The sequence below is a fragment of the Biomphalaria glabrata genome, chromosome 4, assembly GCF_947242115.1.
Source record: "Biomphalaria glabrata chromosome 4, xgBioGlab47.1, whole genome shotgun sequence".
Classification (NCBI taxonomy): Eukaryota; Metazoa; Mollusca; class Gastropoda; family Planorbidae; genus Biomphalaria; species Biomphalaria glabrata.
In genome coordinates this window covers 46,888,523-46,906,625 of record NC_074714.1, presented here as the reverse complement: position 1 = coordinate 46,906,625, position 18,103 = coordinate 46,888,523, and the positions used below count along the sequence as shown (strand labels likewise).

The 18,103-nt window shown below is 37.0% G+C and overlaps 1 protein-coding gene across 4 annotated transcripts in view; it reads right to left on the bottom strand.

Moving 5' to 3' along the window:
• The window catches only part of LOC106067517 (glutamate receptor-interacting protein 2-like), a 47,668-nt gene that overhangs the window by 16,712 nt on the left and 12,853 nt on the right, over positions 1-18,103 (bottom strand). For all 4 annotated transcript variants that reach the window (XM_056025807.1, XM_056025810.1, XM_056025809.1 and 1 more), the window contains 3 exons: positions 2,596-2,664; positions 1,277-1,348; positions 1,074-1,137 (listed from right to left, as the gene is read on the bottom strand). In XM_056025807.1, coding sequence (XP_055881782.1) covers positions 1,074-1,137; positions 1,277-1,348; positions 2,596-2,664 — 205 coding nt within the window. The remainder of the gene's footprint in view (positions 1-1,073; positions 1,138-1,276; positions 1,349-2,595; positions 2,665-18,103) is intronic.

The following is an 18,103-nucleotide window of genomic DNA, read 5'->3' as shown; positions in this document are numbered from 1 at the left end:
CATATCTAGTGATCTCAGGAATGAAACCAGATACAAAGGCAAACAAAGACAAAACTAGAGTTTCACTCTTGCTCTATGCTGACAATACAAAAAGCCAATCTTATCTGAATGGATTTACATTTGAGGGAAACTCCTATTTCCAAGACTCTTAATGCTGTTATTAAAGTTTAAGATCTGAAATGATGATAGATAAAACAGATTATGTTCAAGATGGCTGCATGAAGTTTCAGGCTTATTCAGGCTATAACAGTTTTACTGAGTAACTAACACTTCTAGTTATTATTACATTAGTTCAAATAGACTTGTATCAATATCAGCAAGAATTAAAGCCAGCATTTTATTAAATTCTTTACTCTAGTAAAGTATTTTAAAACATTAGAAGAATTTACTATGCTTAGCAGGAATATCTACATAAAGGAATGGATAGGCCTGTGAAATTATATCCAAGGCACAAAGACAGAGAGGAATGGAGAAAGGTGGTCAATGGATCTTATGTGGTGCCCCAATGGTTCAATAGAATAGAATAGAGTAGAGTAAGAGTTCAATAGAGTAAAGGATAGAAGAAGTTAGGAATATCTACCAGACTATCTTTGCTTTATCATTTCCTTATACAGCTTTTTAAATAGTTCTAAACTGTTTACAATGGAACTAATCTTTATCTCTGGCCACAGGAAGACTGAGCTCTACAGCATTGGCTAGAGGCCAGATTAGGAAGTGGAAATCCCAATTTAACACCTACAGTTATCTGTTGTCTGCACACATCTCAGATTACTTTGTCACTGTGAATGACATTTAACCTCCAGTGAAGAATTGCCCTGCCCAAACAGCGTCACTTAAAAAAGTATTCAGAATGTCTAGAAGCCTTGAGGTATTTACCTTAAAGAGCTGCATAAAATACCAAATAATACTCTTCCCTCTTCCTTAATTTTTGGGGTAATACCTTATGCACAAGAAGAATAAAATAAGACAAATATTTTCTTAAAACGAACAGCAGGGCTCGTGAAGGCATAAAGTTAGTCAGATAACGAATCCAAGCATCAAAACATTTTACTTTGTTGGTTAACGTTCTTTACCTATGTGCTATACTTCCTGGTCGTAGATTAGAAACATAACACCGTTGTCCTTTATCCACACCTCCTGCGTGAAAGAAAACAGAAAAATGGAAACATTATTGAAAGCTACAATCTTATGTGAGTTGTCTAATGCTCACTTAACTAGTATTATAATATGAAGAAATGTATTTGACTTCCTAGCTTCAAGTGAGGAGTCTACCAACCTGCAAGTGTCAGGCCCAGTCCACAGCCTTCTCTTTTCTGTAATTCAATTTGTAGAGTGCCCTTTCTGTCAGCTGGACAAAAAAAAACAAAGACATTTACACTGCGTTAGTATTTGTGCATCACATGCCAAATATAAATATGAACATTTATCATTTAAGCCACTTGGTATCAATCACACATTGTCAATGTGAAACACAGAAGGATAAGAGCCTCTTCAAACTACTTATTCCATTATGCCATGTTTAATACAGACATTTCAAATATTTAACCAGGTATTCTTAATAAAATATAGAGTACATGTACAGGATTTTATTTAACTTTTGGAACTAAAATGGTAAAATTTAAGAGGTTTTAATAAAATGTGAAAACTATTCTAAAAGTCAAAGCTAGTATCTTGATCAAGTTAAATATTAATCTGGATCCACAAGACAAATTCCAAATCTTATGAAAGCAGACAGCTTTGATAAAAAAAAAAAACAATTATAATGCAACAGCCAATCTCTATCTTTTAAAATTGGAAGCTATTAAGGAAAAAAAAGCCAACAAAAAATTTTTTGCAGTAAGAGCAACTTTTTATTTACTTTGTTGGAGTAATAAGTACATTGGCTGCAAACAAAACTTGATAAGTTTAAAGAAGAAAACAATGAAATAAGCTATTTCAGAATCTGCCCATTTCCAGCACTCACAGGTGCAAAGGTGAATCAAAACAAATGAAACCTTTTTTTTAAAGTCTTGTTTTAAAATAGCAGAGGAAAGAATCCATTCTACTTAACATCTGCTTTTGAAGCAAAGTGTTGAAAATCAAATAAAACTTATCAGAAATTATCAGATCTTTTTTTAAAAACTGGCAACAGGTTTCAACATTATAACTGTTTATAATCATTACCAATTCTCTTAATAAGCAAATGAACAGATGAACTGAGGTATAGATAAAAACAAAAAGAACATTAATATACTTCACAAAGAACCTAGGCAAAGAAGACTTGACACATAAACAAAGTTATTACTTGCAATTAAAAGTCTATAGAATTTACAGGCTTCAAGAGGAACATTTTTCCCCATCAATTTCATTTTTTTATTGTTTACATTCAAGCATATAACTCTTCAGATGGTATTAATAACTTATTGGAGACTAAAAGAATATTGTCAAATACTTTTATTTGAATCTTTTCTTTTGAAGTTAAGAGGTCAATGTTTTTATTTCATAGGAACAAATCTGGACTTAATCACTTCAAAAATGTGTCAAGTCTAATAACAACACAAACAATTGTCTAGTCTTCGGGTCTCAGCATTACAGGGTTTTATGTTGAACACTCACCACTGATGTCTTGGCCTGGGTATGCTGTTTCTGGTGTGTGCTTTGGTGTGATGCTGTAGTGGGGTGGGTCTGCAAGGAAAAAAATATTCTGACGTAAAAGAAATTTTGGAATTCATTGATTCCTATTTTTTTTAAGTTTTTTATGCTTCCGACACACAAATGATAAGCCTGAAATAGCATACAGTACAAAACAACAACTTTAAGGAAAAGAAACAAAAAATTATTAGGTCAAGATATCTGCATTAAATCAGTACGGCATACCAGCACCTTTTTGAAAAAATTATTACTTTTCTTGTATTTTAACGTATATTATTAATTTTTAGTAGTTAAAAGTTAGGCAATCAACTACTGAGTGCCGGCACCTAATCACTGAGTACCAGCAGCTATTTTTTTTCTTCAAAAAAAGCACTGCAAAATACTTATGATGATAAAAAATATTGAAGCACCTGTATTATTGTTTTTTTTAAGTTTATTAAAACATTTATATTATTTACAAGCATTAGCAATAAAACAAAAATGAACATGACAATAAAGAAATTGCTTTTTAAAATAAGATTTGGCAATATATACATTCGACAAGTTCCTTTAATAATATATAAATTAATACACTTGAATGAAATCAATTTAACCAGTTAAAAGAGATGTAAGTGAAACTGACATGTGCTACAGAAAACATCTGAGCAGAAAATCTGAAAGGCAAAGAGATCTTAATTCACTTTGATAATCCATTGAGACCAAAGTTAAAACAAAATAATTTGCACCATTTGAATTTTAAGGGAAATCAAGTTAACTGTATCAACACATGGTAGCCATAACAGTTCCAAAGTAAATTAAATATATATGCCAACCAGATTGTTGATGTTATCATATTGCCCTTTATGTTTGATATTTTAAAAGTTAACTTGCAGATGTACAGGGACTTGGGAGCAAACTTAGCTCAATGAACATCAAGTAACTTCCTGAAAGTCTTAGCTTCTTTTATTAATCTATATCTAAATTCAATGATATAAAATGTAGGACCTGCAGAGCTAAGAATCAACTTTTACTGTGTATGCTCTGCATCTATGTTCAAATTTATTTTGACTTACAGTAAGAAAGACTAATAAATCACTTATAAATAAATAGAATAAAAAATAAATATATAAGCACATCATAACTATCTCTATGCTATATTTTATTTTTTGTGAAAGAAAAGAAATTACAATTGTTATTTTCAGGCTAGTTAAAGCAACTTGTACATTTATTATATTATCAAATAAACTTTATAACAGTGTAAGCGATACTTGTAAACAATAACAAATAATTCATTATGTAAATATATATAGGTCAGGTAAATACTTTACTGGAACTAAACATATTCTCTCTCTTGATCCATCACAATGCTAGCTCACATCCATGTACTCCACAAGCATTCACCAACATGGGGCAACACATACACACCAAATCAAACATTCATGCATAGTGGTGAAGACATGCTGTGTTGAGGCATGAACTTGTGTAACTATTTAATGACTAGCAACAGGTGGTAACTAGTTTGTTTGGAGACCCAAGAGAGCTAGCAACATCTAAGAGATGTAACAATAATGGTCAAGGGAATTAAGAATATAACTAATGTGAAAGGTCAAGATGAAATATATTTAAGATGAATAGTTAAGGGACTAAAGAATATTACATCAAAGATGAATGACTTAAAGTAATGTATTCCATATACTAGGAAAGCATAAGTATAAGTTCTCTTTCTTCCCTAGTAACATTAGAGCATGGAATGGGTAGCCTGAATCAGCCAATTCAACCAATGTCTTAGCAGAGTTGAAGTCACAGATAAACATGCATGACTAGTTGTGTGAACTTCAAGAAGAATGGTTGTTATAAATATCCATTTATTTCATGCCAAGAACCCATTAGAAACGTGGGTGGCCAAAGACAGAGTCAGATATTAAATAACTTTTAAGATTTCTTTTATGCAGATAGCAATACCCAAACATGAGCACTAATGAGCCATAGAGTTGATGTAAAAACATTAAATTGATCTCCTGAAATATGTTTCTCTTGTTACAAAGTCTTACATTCTTACCTCTAGGACTCATAATAAAATGTACATTCTGAAACAAATGTGTTCAATGACTATGTGACCCCCAGATAGATATCATCTTAATGTTCTGAGATAAAAAAAGGTTAGATTCTTTCAAAAGTTGGGAATGGGAGAGATGGATTAACATTTTGAGTTCAGTGCAACAAAAATAGAATCATCATTTTGTATAGCATAACAAATGGCAGATATGTTACAACAACTATATGGCTGGTGTTTATCTGTTGGTTAGTCTAGTCACTCTAGTGTAGATATCATTGTGACCAACAAGTTGAATTCTTCCTCAACTGATATCACAAATTTATTTAGGAAAGTGTCACCAAGCAACCAGGAGTAAAACTAGGGCAGAAACTTACATGAATAGAATAAGAAAAACACATATCAATGTATACCATAAGTCATGGCTCCTATTTTTTTTAATGTGCTTACTTTTATTTTCTTGTCCTAGATTACTTCTACATCATTTGCTTGAAGTTAATAAATTAACTGATTTCAAATATTGTATTCATTTGAGCTGGGTTGAGCTCTCCCAAACAGCTTGGCCAGTAAATGAATTCTGGAGTTTAAGCTCCTCCATTTCAGCCATCACATTCCAACTACAAATGTTGGTAAGAGGCTATGGAATGTGTATGTATGTTTCTGATGCAAGTGAAGTTCCCCTCTCAGACCTTGCGATCTATGGGGCTGACGATATAAAGGTCATCTGTTTCTGTCACAGTTAACGAGGGTGTCATGTGGCCAGCACAACAACCAACTGTCTTTAAATTTCCCAAAACTTATGAAAGGACTCGGAGACGCCCAAAGATACCAAAATTAAAAATCCCAGTTTTCACCAGGATTCAAACCCGGAACCCCTGGTTCAGCAGCCAAGCGCTTTACCACTCAGGCATCAAACCTCCAGTTTCTGATGTAACCATGAGTAAAACAATGGCAGTTAATGTGTCTCTGATAGCTCAAAAAATGAGGAAGTAGTTGCAGTTCTAAATGGGGAAATGGAAGTGGCAGAAGCAGAGAGATGAGCAACAAGCAGGAGACCAGTGACAGAAGTAGAGAGATGAGCAACAAGCAGGAGACCAGTGACAGAAGTAGAGAGATGAGCAACAAGCAGGAGACCAGTGACAGAAGTAGAGAGATGAGCAACAAGCAGGAGACCAGTGACAGAAGCAGAGAGATGAGCAACAAGCAGGAGACCAGTGACAGAAGTAGAGAGAGATGAGCAACAAGCAGGAGACCAGTGACAGAAGTAGAGAGATGAGCAACAAGCAGGAGACCAGTGACAGAAGTAGAGAGATGAGCAACAAGCAGGAGACCAGTGACAGAAGCAGAGAGATGAGCAACAAGCAGGAGACCAGTGACAGAAGTAGAGAGATGAGCAACAAGCAGGAGACCAGTGACAGAAGTAGAGAGATGAGCAACAAGCAGGAGACCAGTGACAGAAGCAGAGAGATGAGCAACAAGCAGGAGACCAGTGACAGAAGTAGAGAGAGATGAGCAACAAGCAGGAGACCAGTGACAGAAGTAGAGAGATGAGCAACAAGCAGGAGACCAGTGACAGAAGCAGAGAGATGAGCAACAAGCAGGAGACCAGTGACAGAAGCAGAGAGATGAGCAACAAGCAGGAGACCAGTGACAGAAAGATGTGTATTTGTAAAAGTGAGTTGTATTATGTTTACATTATTCAATAGACAACTATTTCATCTGTATTTCTACATACATCTACATTGATGGTGAAAGCTGTGGATAAGCTGTTGATAAAAGATATGTTCATTTGTGTTGGAGTTTGTTCTCAAGTTTTTAAATCACATTCTGTATTAAAACTCAACGGCCATTTAGTGTTGCCATCACATTCCAAATGATACAGTTGAAAAGAGGCTTTCACATTCCAGGTAACAATATTGGTAACAGCTAATTGAATATTTCTGGCAAAGTTTACAAGACAAACTTGTTCTTAAAGAAAAAGGCTAACTGTGTGGGGGGAGCGAAGCTGGGTATGTTGATGAGTAATTGTTTCTCCGCTCAAAGTTATAGTTTGCAACATGATCAGGGCAAAGCGACATTTACCCCAACAACGACTCTGCTGGGAAGCATACAACATATCACATTCCATAAGACTCAAGACAAGGGAGGTGATTGCAAAGATGCAATAAAGGAAAGAAGGGCGAGAATAGAGGGGAGTAGATCAATAAGTTCTCTTCCTTCCCCCATCAACCAATCCCAAGTGAAGTTGAACATAGACACCATTAAGTGGCAGTGGCAGTGTCATAAACTATCACTAGAAGGAATGTCGTGTGTGTGTGTGTGTATGGGGCTATGTCTTTGTAATGTTTTAAACACTGCTAGCATTGAGCTTGATTTTTACCACTTCAAACGCTCAAGAGCCAACACACAGATGATACCAGCAATGTGACTTGAAGACATATATATTTAAAATACAAAACATAGAAAACAGGTTCTAAGCGGTAGCTTTATTTAACAAAACTGTATAACCATGTTTTGTTTGTAAACAAACGTAATGAAACTATTCCTAGTAAACAGGGGGGGACATTGAGTTACATTATGTGTCTTGTTATGTGTCAGAATTGTGTCTTGGGTCCTGTATATGGAATTAGAGACATAATTTCCCACAGTAAATGCCAGGAACATATACAGGCATCATATAAGGCAGTGGCCCCCACCAAAATAGGCACTGAATCAGCTATCCGGTTTTGTGAGACATACGCCCTTATCAGTTTTGCATTGACATTCCAAAAGCGACACATCCACATCCTAACCAACAAGCGAGTCGATATTTTGTCAACGCCGCATTCCACAAGAATCGATACAGAACCGGGCGTTCACTACTCATTGCATTTAATGAAAGTTCATCGAGGATTCTGAACACCTCGGCCGATGGGTTTCGTAGATACAACATTGACACGAAAGTGCACTGAGACTAGCCTAGTTCACTTTTATATAGCGCTACTTTCATGCTTATAGCATGCTCAGAGCGCTATGGTCTAATCTCTTTTGTGGACCGGGGGGGGGGGTATATGAGAGAAGTTTTTTCCCTGCTGCCTTTAGGCGCTCAGTAAACTCAACTCTGCTCGAGCCCCCTTCATAGGTAGCCAAGCCAAATTCAAGCGTACTTAGCCTCTCGACCACGCTTCCCACTACACAATGTTGATCACAGTGATTCCAAGTTCACTGCTCACGCCTAACAGAAAAGGATTGCATTCACCCAGACACAAGTTTGCTGATGTTAATCAATCGGGCTAACGTGAAGTCAGAATGCTGGTCTTTTACACGGACAGACTCAGTGGAGACAGAAAAAATATTGTTACAGATAGTCAATTGAGCAAGGCGAAGGGATGAATAATAGACAGGGAAAATGTAAGAAGAGAAACAGGCATTCATTCAGACATGCGCTTTCACTGCGACCATCAGATAGATCAGCGTTTCTCAAAACTTTGTCCTTAACGGAACACTTCTCCCATTCGGAGTATCTAGAGGAACACTTTGCATATTTTTATTACAGAGATAAATTCACGTGGTGGCCTACTAGTTAATTATTCCAGTAGTTCGCGGAACAAATATTCAGGCCTCGCGGAACACTAGGGTTCCGAGGAACACAGTTTGGGAAACACTGCGATAGATCATTATCAAGGTTACTCAGATATCATCGCACACAAAAAAAGTCATTAGAAAAACAAGAAAGCAACACACAAGTTTTTTTAAAGACTCGAGGCATGGACAAAGTTACATGGTCCACAAGTAAGGAGAGTAGAGAACGCATGGACACGCAGACACATAAACACACACATACACAGAAACTATAAAACCAAATAGGCTAATTAACAAAAAAAAATGATTCCGTCTATCAGTGCTGGCACATCAAAGTGCTTTTATGCATCAAGACGTTTCTTGTATAGATCTAGTCAGTAGGTAAAATTAACTTGACTGCATATCACAACTATGCGAGAAAACAACATTAATAGGTAGATCTACATTGCATGTCAGGGAAACACGAGGATAAGACCAATCACATTGACCTGGTATACACAAGCAGGCGCGTGAACGGCACGAGGAAATCCAGATCTTAATGAAATCTAAATAGTCTTCGTAAACGAGAGATGGAGAAATCGTGCAGGAGACTTAGTCATTCAGATGAAGTTCGTTTTAACGCTTTCAGGAAATGACATTGGTTAACATTAAAGGACGACAAAGCCAAGGTCAAACATTCAAAATATAAAGAAAATGCTTTAAAAAAAAAGGGGGGGGGGGAGTGATGAGTAGAAGTCATGGTGCTGTTCTGAAGAAAGTAAATATAAATACGAATATTCACCGTATTCAGAATGCCGGGTGGTTATTCTCGTATTTTGAAAATTGAAACTTTCCGCTAATTCTACGGTGTAACCGAGCATTCAACATTCTAGCACTACCAGTGAGATCAAACGTTTTTATGGCATTAAAAAATAAAATGAAGTTTTAGATGTACATATTTCGCTTGACAACGACACCATTGAACTTATTCCAATTCCAGGTCTTCTCATTCCCTCCCTTGTTCCGTCTCCGAACCTGATGCACGTATTAAATCACTGGACTGTAGTCAGACTTAACGAGAGAATAGATACATATTGATGTAATGTTTATTGCATGAAATGTATCACTGAGCTTCAGATAGACCAAAAAAAAAACATATTGGGGGGGGGGGAGTAGAAAAACCCATGGAGGGATTTAAAAAAAAAACCTATGGAAGAGAGAAAAAACCGAGGGAGGGGAGGTGAAAAAAAACTATGAAAGGGAGAACAAAAAATCTATGAGGGGGGGGGGGGGAACATGGAGGGAAGTAAAAAAAAGGACATACCTTAGCATTTTTTAATTATTATTTTTTTTACTGTTTCGGCTGTAGTTTCCTATAGTTCAAAGTTATACTTGAATTCTGAGTGCTTCCATCAGCTTACAACACAGGGATACGCTGCTGGAAGATTGTTACCTCCCACACAATCAGGTATACCCAGAGATGACATTGACCTCAAAGTTAGTATCTCGACACATCTTCTGCTGGCTTGTTACATTTCCCACCGGTGCCAGGTGAAGCCATTGAACAAAACCTTAGCCAGCATTCTCCCCCACCCCACCCCCCAAATCAAAGTAGACCAAGAGATGACAGTCTGAACAGAGGTTTTGAACGTTTCGATGCTTCTCAATGGCCAGCGCTTGATCTGTTCAGTTCCTAATGATTTACTGTAGACTTTCATCCATATACAAAAGTTTGTGGGATATATTTTTTAATATTATTTATTTATTATTACAAGGAAGGAAATATTCTTATCATCTATCTCAGTGGTTCCCATACTTTTTAAAGACTCAATGGCCACATCAAGTTTATACTCAACTCAACAGAAACGTCAGAATCGTTGAGAAGAATATAAAAGAACAAGCACTCGTAGTGTACACTAAATCCTGTAACTGTAGTGCAGGTCTAATTAAAATATCAAAACATAAACCAAGTCAAAGTTTACTCTAATCAAACTCTTTTGGCAAAATGTTTGTTAAGAGTTTTATCAAACAATACAACGACCAACCACCATTTCTTTCACACTGAAAAAAAAACAACAGCCAACCATAATGGAGCTTGTCCAGTTCCAGCCCCAAGTAGAAATCATGTGTTCAAACCCAATTCCGATGGAAACGTTGGTAAAAAGATTTTAAAATGTGATCACCCAGTGGTATTATTATTATCTTCTTACTCTTCTTATCTTATATAATACAGACGTTACCTCAAAAAAAGAAGATGATTACGTCCTACGTGTCATGCATCTAGTCACGCATGTTAACCATTGACCTAAATTCTGCCAAGTCACTGGTTTTCCTGGCTAGCTCAGGCAACCCATTCTTTGCTCTAATAGCACTAGGGAAGAAGGAGCATTTGTACAAATTTGTCCTAGCGTGTGAATCTATAATAAGTGATTGATGATTAAACAAAATGTAGACACTGCCGAGTTTGCCATCTTGTGTCCATAGTGGAGTTCAACGATTATCAATTAGGCATATTTCTTCTATTAAATAGAATAATTCGTCAGGTGAAGGAATTCCCAGTATCCAATCTCATTTATAAGTTGTTGTTTTTTAATCTACGAGTAACAACTTCATGTTTTTCCTTTAGACTAAATGAACTAATTGGAATGATGCCTTGATTAACAGATTGTAGCCCTTATGCCCTGCATACAAAAGTAAATGTTACACGATGATGAGCTTACAACCGATGTTTTCTATGAGCCTTCAGACTGAAAAAAAAAAGAAAGCTTATTAAAAGAATCGATCCTCAAATGGTAAAGACCGCTCTAGGAATCGCTTACTTTATCATAGCCAATTAATTTCGTTCTAGATTCGATCTCATCTTCGACCCTTCCAATGTTTCATGTTGCCCCAGCCCTCCGTGTTACAAACTGCTTCCGGCACATGAGAAGCTGGCCCCAAACATGTGCAATGGGCATCCAGTTACCAACTTCCTGCTTGAAACCAAGGGCTCTTTTTTTTTTTTTTTAACTCAATTTGATAGCTACCCAGACTTCCGGAACAGACGCTCATAAAACAAAGTACAGAGGTCCGTCACGTCATGAATGAAACATATATACTTTGACCAAATAAAAATAAATAAAAAAAACAAGTAAAATATTTAAAAAAAAAACTTTTGAAATTGCATCAGTTATTTTAAATCAACCACGACATAAGTAGATCTAGAAAAAAAAACAATTAATAAATCTGTGCAACTGGAATTATTTTGATTAATATTTTTGTTTTGTTTACTACAACTTTCATGCTAAGTGCAAGCTGAGTGCGCTTTAGTCCAATCACTTTTTTTTTTAGCAGTTGGGGGAGGGGGAAGGAGAAGTTTCCCGTGCTGCCTTTTCACAAATATTAAAAAAAAAAACGTTACTGGAGTCTGAATTTGAACTGGAGCCTCCACGCTCTAAGGATGAGTTGTTAACCACTGAGCTTCTAGAAGTAGGTTTTATAGTCTATATCGTTAGTTTAAGCATTGAAGCGAACGACCTAACTCTTCAATGCTTATCTCCCCTTAACTGTGTAGGGCCCTAATGTCTCCAGATAAACAAAATTAATTAACAAATTGATGTTGTTTTAATTGATTCAAGTGCTGCCATCGACAATAAATAATTGTGAAGTTTCAACTTGATTCGAGAATGGAAGTGGGAGATACAAGGTTCCTCCCAGCCAGACAGAGCGAGTTGATAAAAGCTTGGTACAAACTGGGGACTTTTATTGCATTTCAAAGTTAGATTCTATAAATCATTCTTCAACCTGGCGTCCATGTATAAGGCATTGGTCACAGACAAAACATTGAGGCATCCAATGAACCGATCCTCTGAGGCTTCGTAGTGCTTCAAGGGAAGGAGTTTCGAGTGACCTGACCCAGTTACGGGCCGAATATGAATAAAACAGCTATAAATAAAACCGTTCGGTGATACGTTTAGTAAGATAAAGTTAGGAAATCGTGATTCTTGCAGCTAAACAGATTTCTTTTAGTGGTACATTTAGTAAGATAAATCGTTTATCAATAAGAGATGAAACACTGGCCTATGAAACACGAGTGAGACGTCTTGAATGTCAGTGCCAAGATGATAGAATCAGAAGTGTTGATGGAGCAATTAAGACAAAGTGTCTGTTTAACTCTGTCCGACCTCAATGTACATTTTAAAAACATAAACAACCTCATGATTCATCGCATGGGAATGCTTCTATTGGCATGTGTGTATTGCAAAAGCATACAGACATAAAAGTAATTTGAATATAAAACACTAAAAAAATAAAACAATTTATTTATGCATATAGCTTGTAGTAAGTACAGACATATGTCTTTAATTTTAACGTACAGAGCAAATATTATTTTTATTTTTACTTTTTTTTTGTCAGTTTCGGATGTTCCTTTAGAATTGAAGATTATTACACCCTAGCCAAAAGCGTTCCGCTGGACGGAAGGTGATGACAAACCCGGGTCCATCGAGAGCACATAATACAAGCGCAGGCAGACACGTGAAAGGATTTTTTTGTAAAATGTAGAAAAACATCTGCAACAGAAATTCAATGTGTACAACACCGTGAGACAACAAGAGCAGAGAACAATTCTAACTGAAGGTCCTCCAATGCGCACAATAAAAATCTATCCAGTAGAAGTTTGGGCAAAAATATCAGAGAATTTGGAAAATGATCAAATGAGCATTAGGGACGAGGCATTGTTTATTTTGAGATTTCAAAGATACGGTTTACATTCTTTAACAATAAATTACAGCAACATAGGAAAAGAAGAGAAAGCGAAAAAAAAAGAAATGTAATGGCGATAAAAGATAATGTAGAGAAAAAACGCACAAAAACAAAAAGGGAAGATTTATGAGAGATGCTCACACACACACACAAAGCTAGCTTTTTAAAGCTATCCTCCATAAATGGTCCAATGTATAAACGCCATATGTAGCCGCGACTAAGTGGAGGAGCTTCTCAATACTGAGAAGTGATGACAGTTGGGATGGTTAAGTAAGACACGCTGGCAGGCATGAGGTTTGCTGACCAAGAGCTTCACGACCGTAGAAGGGGGGCATCTAGACATGACCCCCAGAAGACAAGTTGGTTGGACTGAACAGAGTGGACAATTTGGGTTTCACATATTTTTTATGGAGCTCCAACGACTCAAGTTTAGGACTAATTGATAATGATGGGAACATGAAACATAGATCAGCGTACGATTTGGAGATTACTTTTCTCGCTATTTATTTAAGGAGTTTCTATCATTGTTTACTATGTGATTCAGAATGTATATATTTCTTTGCCCTACTTCTCTGCGCTGAATATAGCAACATTGTAGGAGAGCCTTCGTGTCCTCCACCTTATTGATTACCTCATACCTCCACGGGACTACCACAAGACCACCAGTGGTGTACTAGGTTTGTAAACTGTTTCATGTATTACCAATGCAATGTTTTTTAATTATTATTTATTTGTGTACACTGTGTTCGCTTTTCATCCAATATCTAGTTATATGAAGGCTGTAGGACAATAACATACTAGGTACGATCTTCAAACAATGGAGAGCCACTTTTAGTGAAGAGATTCAATTCTATGACTCATCCTCGCGGGGGCTCGCCACATGTAAAGCCAATCTATCAACCAAGACTCTGCACCAGGGTTTGGAAACAGAGAGCCGGAGGCCAAAAAAAAAAAAAAGTTAACTACTTAATGGGGACCATTTATCATGGGAAATAGGTTTCCACGACCGACCACGAGCCGAAAGCGGCATTGCGCATGCTCGACTAAACTCATAGTAATGACGTCACAGTGGCATTTGGAGAATGTTGGTATGAAAGTGAGAAAGTAAAAGTGATAGGCTGATGTGAGTGAAAGTGATAGACTGATGTGAGTAAAAGTGATAGGCTGATGTGAGTGAAAGTAATAGGCTGATGTGAATAAAAGTGGTAGGCTGATGTGAGCCATGAATGATACGATCCGAGGTTCTAGAGAAGCAACCCATATATATCCACTCAAATACAGTAGTATAGTTGATAACCTTTGTGTTTTTCAAACTGAGCGAAAAAGAAATGCAACTAAATTACTTGATAAAAGAATAAGCTTGAAAGTTAGCGAGTTGAACATTTAGTTACTGATTATACTGTTAAAAACAAGAAAAAAATATACTTTTTAAATTTAACAAAGCTTATATTAATTGTAATTGTATCAATTAGTTTGGATAATGTAATTAAATTTGTAATAGATCTATAATAAATATGTGCTATAAATAATATTTTTACCAATTGTTTCTGTTTAGAGCAATTTCATGCTTTTAGATTTCTGAATGCGCTATGATCCTATCACTTGTCTGGACCAGTTTGGAAAGGGGTGGAGAAGAAAGAAGGGGGTATCTGTTTCAATGTAACCGTGATCGCTTTTTAGAGGCATTTGTTTTAAAAAAGCTTAACGACTTGAATTCCAACTTTGGGCGCAAGCCTTCTCAAGATAAACAACCAAACCACTGTGAGAGCGAAGTGCTTATGAAAATAGAAGGTTTTATAGTTATATATTGTTCGTTTCAAACTGACACTGCACAAAGTATAAAGGGGACTAATTCAGCTCATACAGCCACATTAATCAAACACAAAGACAGAAAGACATAGTAAGCTGAGATAAGCTTTTTAAAAATAGATAAAAAAAAAAGAATAGATCTCTATTTGATACATTACGGAAACACATTGGCGACTTGTGCGGCATTTAAGAAGACCTTTTAATATTTCCTTTTTTTTTTTATTTATTTTTTTACAAATTAAGCAAATAAAAGAAAATATGAGAAATGAGATTAATCAATTTCTTCCTTCACAAATACGACACGCTTTTAGATTGTTGAGTGCAGTTATTGAATCTTGAAAAAGGTAAGGGCCTCACACTCTCGCCTAGCACCTTCACTTAAAATCCTGCAGTGAAAGAAAGCATGTCGACCTGGCTTTTTATTTCTTAAATTAGACTCAAATGCAGCAGACGCGTTTTTATTTTAAGTCAATATTTGACAGTTTGAACACATTTTCGCTCGGCCGGTGTACATCGCCTGCTACGGTCACGGTCACCGGGGCGAATCAGAGACGCGCGCGGCACGCTGGAAATGTTTTCCATCACACGCGGAAACTTAAGTGACAAGGTAAACAAGAGAAGGCCCTCTGAAGATAACCCTTTTTTTTTTTTAACATGTGTGTGCGTTGGGGGTGAGTGCAGGGTAAGAGAGTGTCAGCTGCAGGTCTTCGAGCTCAATCAATAATATGTGGAGCCTATTTATAGAACCCATCTGTCACGTGATAAATTAATTTCTTCCCACGCTCTATTTCCTACGCGAATGTGTTCTTTCTTTCATTTTGTATTACTACATTTTTTTAAACCCAGAATACAAAAGCAAAAAAAAAAAAAAACTAAGTGTAAAAAAAAAAGGGGGGGGGTACGTATTTAAGACAGTCTGTTATTTCTATTCTTGGTTAAGCTGGTCTACCTCCTGCCCAAACAGCACTGGCCAACGCCCTTACACTGCCAACACGACGCCATTATTCAAGAGCTCCCACCGGATACCCAATAAATGCACTCTATTTCTCTACTAATTCAGTTCATTCATCTCTTTTCATAACTCTTCAACTGAACTGCATCAACGTCAAACATTCGGTGGAAAGATTCCAAACAAACTAAATGGGGTCAACCAGGAAGTCACAAAGCTAGGGTAGGGAAGAAAAGGGAGGAGGTAGGTATATCTTCAACATTACTTCGGTTCAAGTCAAATGTTATCAAAGGAGCACGTGACCAGTACCTAGCAGACGATCACAAACGACGCCGGCGGAAGCCTTCCCTTGATATCTTGAAAGTTTGTTTGCATCCCCAGTGCACCAGATAACTTAATGGCTACCGACCGAGCAGACAGAAGACACCCGGTTCGTAAACTAATTCTCGCACGCAACAAAATTGTTCCTGGAGGATAGATCTTATCAGACACAATTAAACACAGATCCAATATACTCACTAACGCGATACAATAGAATGAAGTTATGTAGAATTTTATATCATTACATATTTTCTTGCTATTACTACAGAGATCATATTTAATTTTTACAAAGCTTATATCAGCTCACTCTGTCTGGTAGAAAGTGTTTACACGTTATTTCTCCCACACCCATTCGCTGATCAAGTTGAAACTTTGCACAATTATTCACTGGCGTAGACAAAACATGAATCAATTTAAAATAGGACCATTAGTCATTTAATTACTGGTAATTAATTATTTTATTTGATACCAACAAGGGAAACTAGTTATTCGGTATTCACATATTATGGTTAAATCTGTTGGGTTTAGTCCCCTTAAATAATTGCTAACGCTATTTCTCCCTCGAGCATAATCCACAATAGATCGAAAGCCTGGAGAGCTGCAATTGATGGCCTGCTTCCATGAAAGTAAGTCTATCTCCAACTCGACACCAATATATATAGAAAGTTAAAATTAATTTCCCCTTACGGACCTTGCAAATCTCTAGGACTGATAATGTTTCTTTGGCCAATGGTTAACGAGCAGGGTGTCATGTGGCCAGCGCAAGGGCCAACCGCCTTTACGTTTCCCAACTAAAGTCATTAGAGGTTCTTGGACTCGAATATCATATTTTTTAGTTAAGCTAAAAAAAAAAGGGGGGGGGGAGAGAAAATAACAAGTAAATCAAAAATGTTAGCTTTTAGCTTTTGGTCTAGCTCCTAAGTGTGGTGGCCTATCTCATGTGTGTCTCTAAATTTAGCATCTTGTATACAAGTTTGTGTCAACACGAGTACGCATGCGTGTTCGAGTGTGAGAGCGCGTGCAAGTCTTTATCTGTTCACTTTATCAATGACAACTTTCTCCAACTGTAACTACCAAGGGAGAGAAGAAAAAAAGGGGCGGTTTGATCCTGTAAGGTGACCCCCCCCCCACACACACACACCAACTCGTGCAATTATTAGAACATTCTATGCAATTCCTGGCATGAGGAAAATGTACGCTATCAGTAGGAGCTTTGAGCTGAAGCCAAGTACAAGAATAGTAGCAGAGGTAGAGGACGTCTTCTACGGCATGTGCTTTGTGTACACACTGCAGTAGACGATCTAAATGGGGAAAAGTGAAAATCTTCTCGCTTACCATAAAGTTAAATATGCATACTATTATAGGCCAATGGCGTATCAAGTGGTCAGCATAGTGATTACCTTTCCGTACAGTACTTGGACAGGTACCATTCAATGAAGAGACTAAGGCCTGGTTGTATAAGGGCCCATTACTTTAATAAATGATTCAGTTTATAGCACAGTACACAAATGAATTATCGACCCTTAATTGAGAAGAGCATTCCAGCGGTTTTACCACCGGCACACATTTCAACGGTTGAAGCACCACGTCATACTATACTCATCCAGTTTTTTTTTCGGGGGGGGGGGGGGGAGGGGGGATTCCTAAAACTCGAATCTTTATGTTTATATAGTTCATATCACTGGTTCCCAAACTAGTGTTCAGATCTATTAACCGTTTCTTTTTCAAAGACACGTTCCTTCACTTCAATCCATTTCCTGAAGAATTACTGGATGAGCGGCACCATGGAAATATTTGTCTCAAAGCAGAAGTAGAACATTTCCTGAAGAGTTACTGGATGAGCGGCACCATGGAAATATTTGTCTCAAAGCAGAAGTAGAACATTTCCTGAAGAGTTACTGGATGAGCGGCACCATGGAAATATTTGTCTCAAAGCAGAAGTAGAACATTTCCTGAAGATTTACTAGATGAGCGGCACTACGCAAATATTTGTCTCAAAGCAGAAGTAGAACATTTCCTGAAGAGTTACTGGATGAGCGGCACTACGGAAATATTTGTCTCAAAGCAGAAGTAGAACA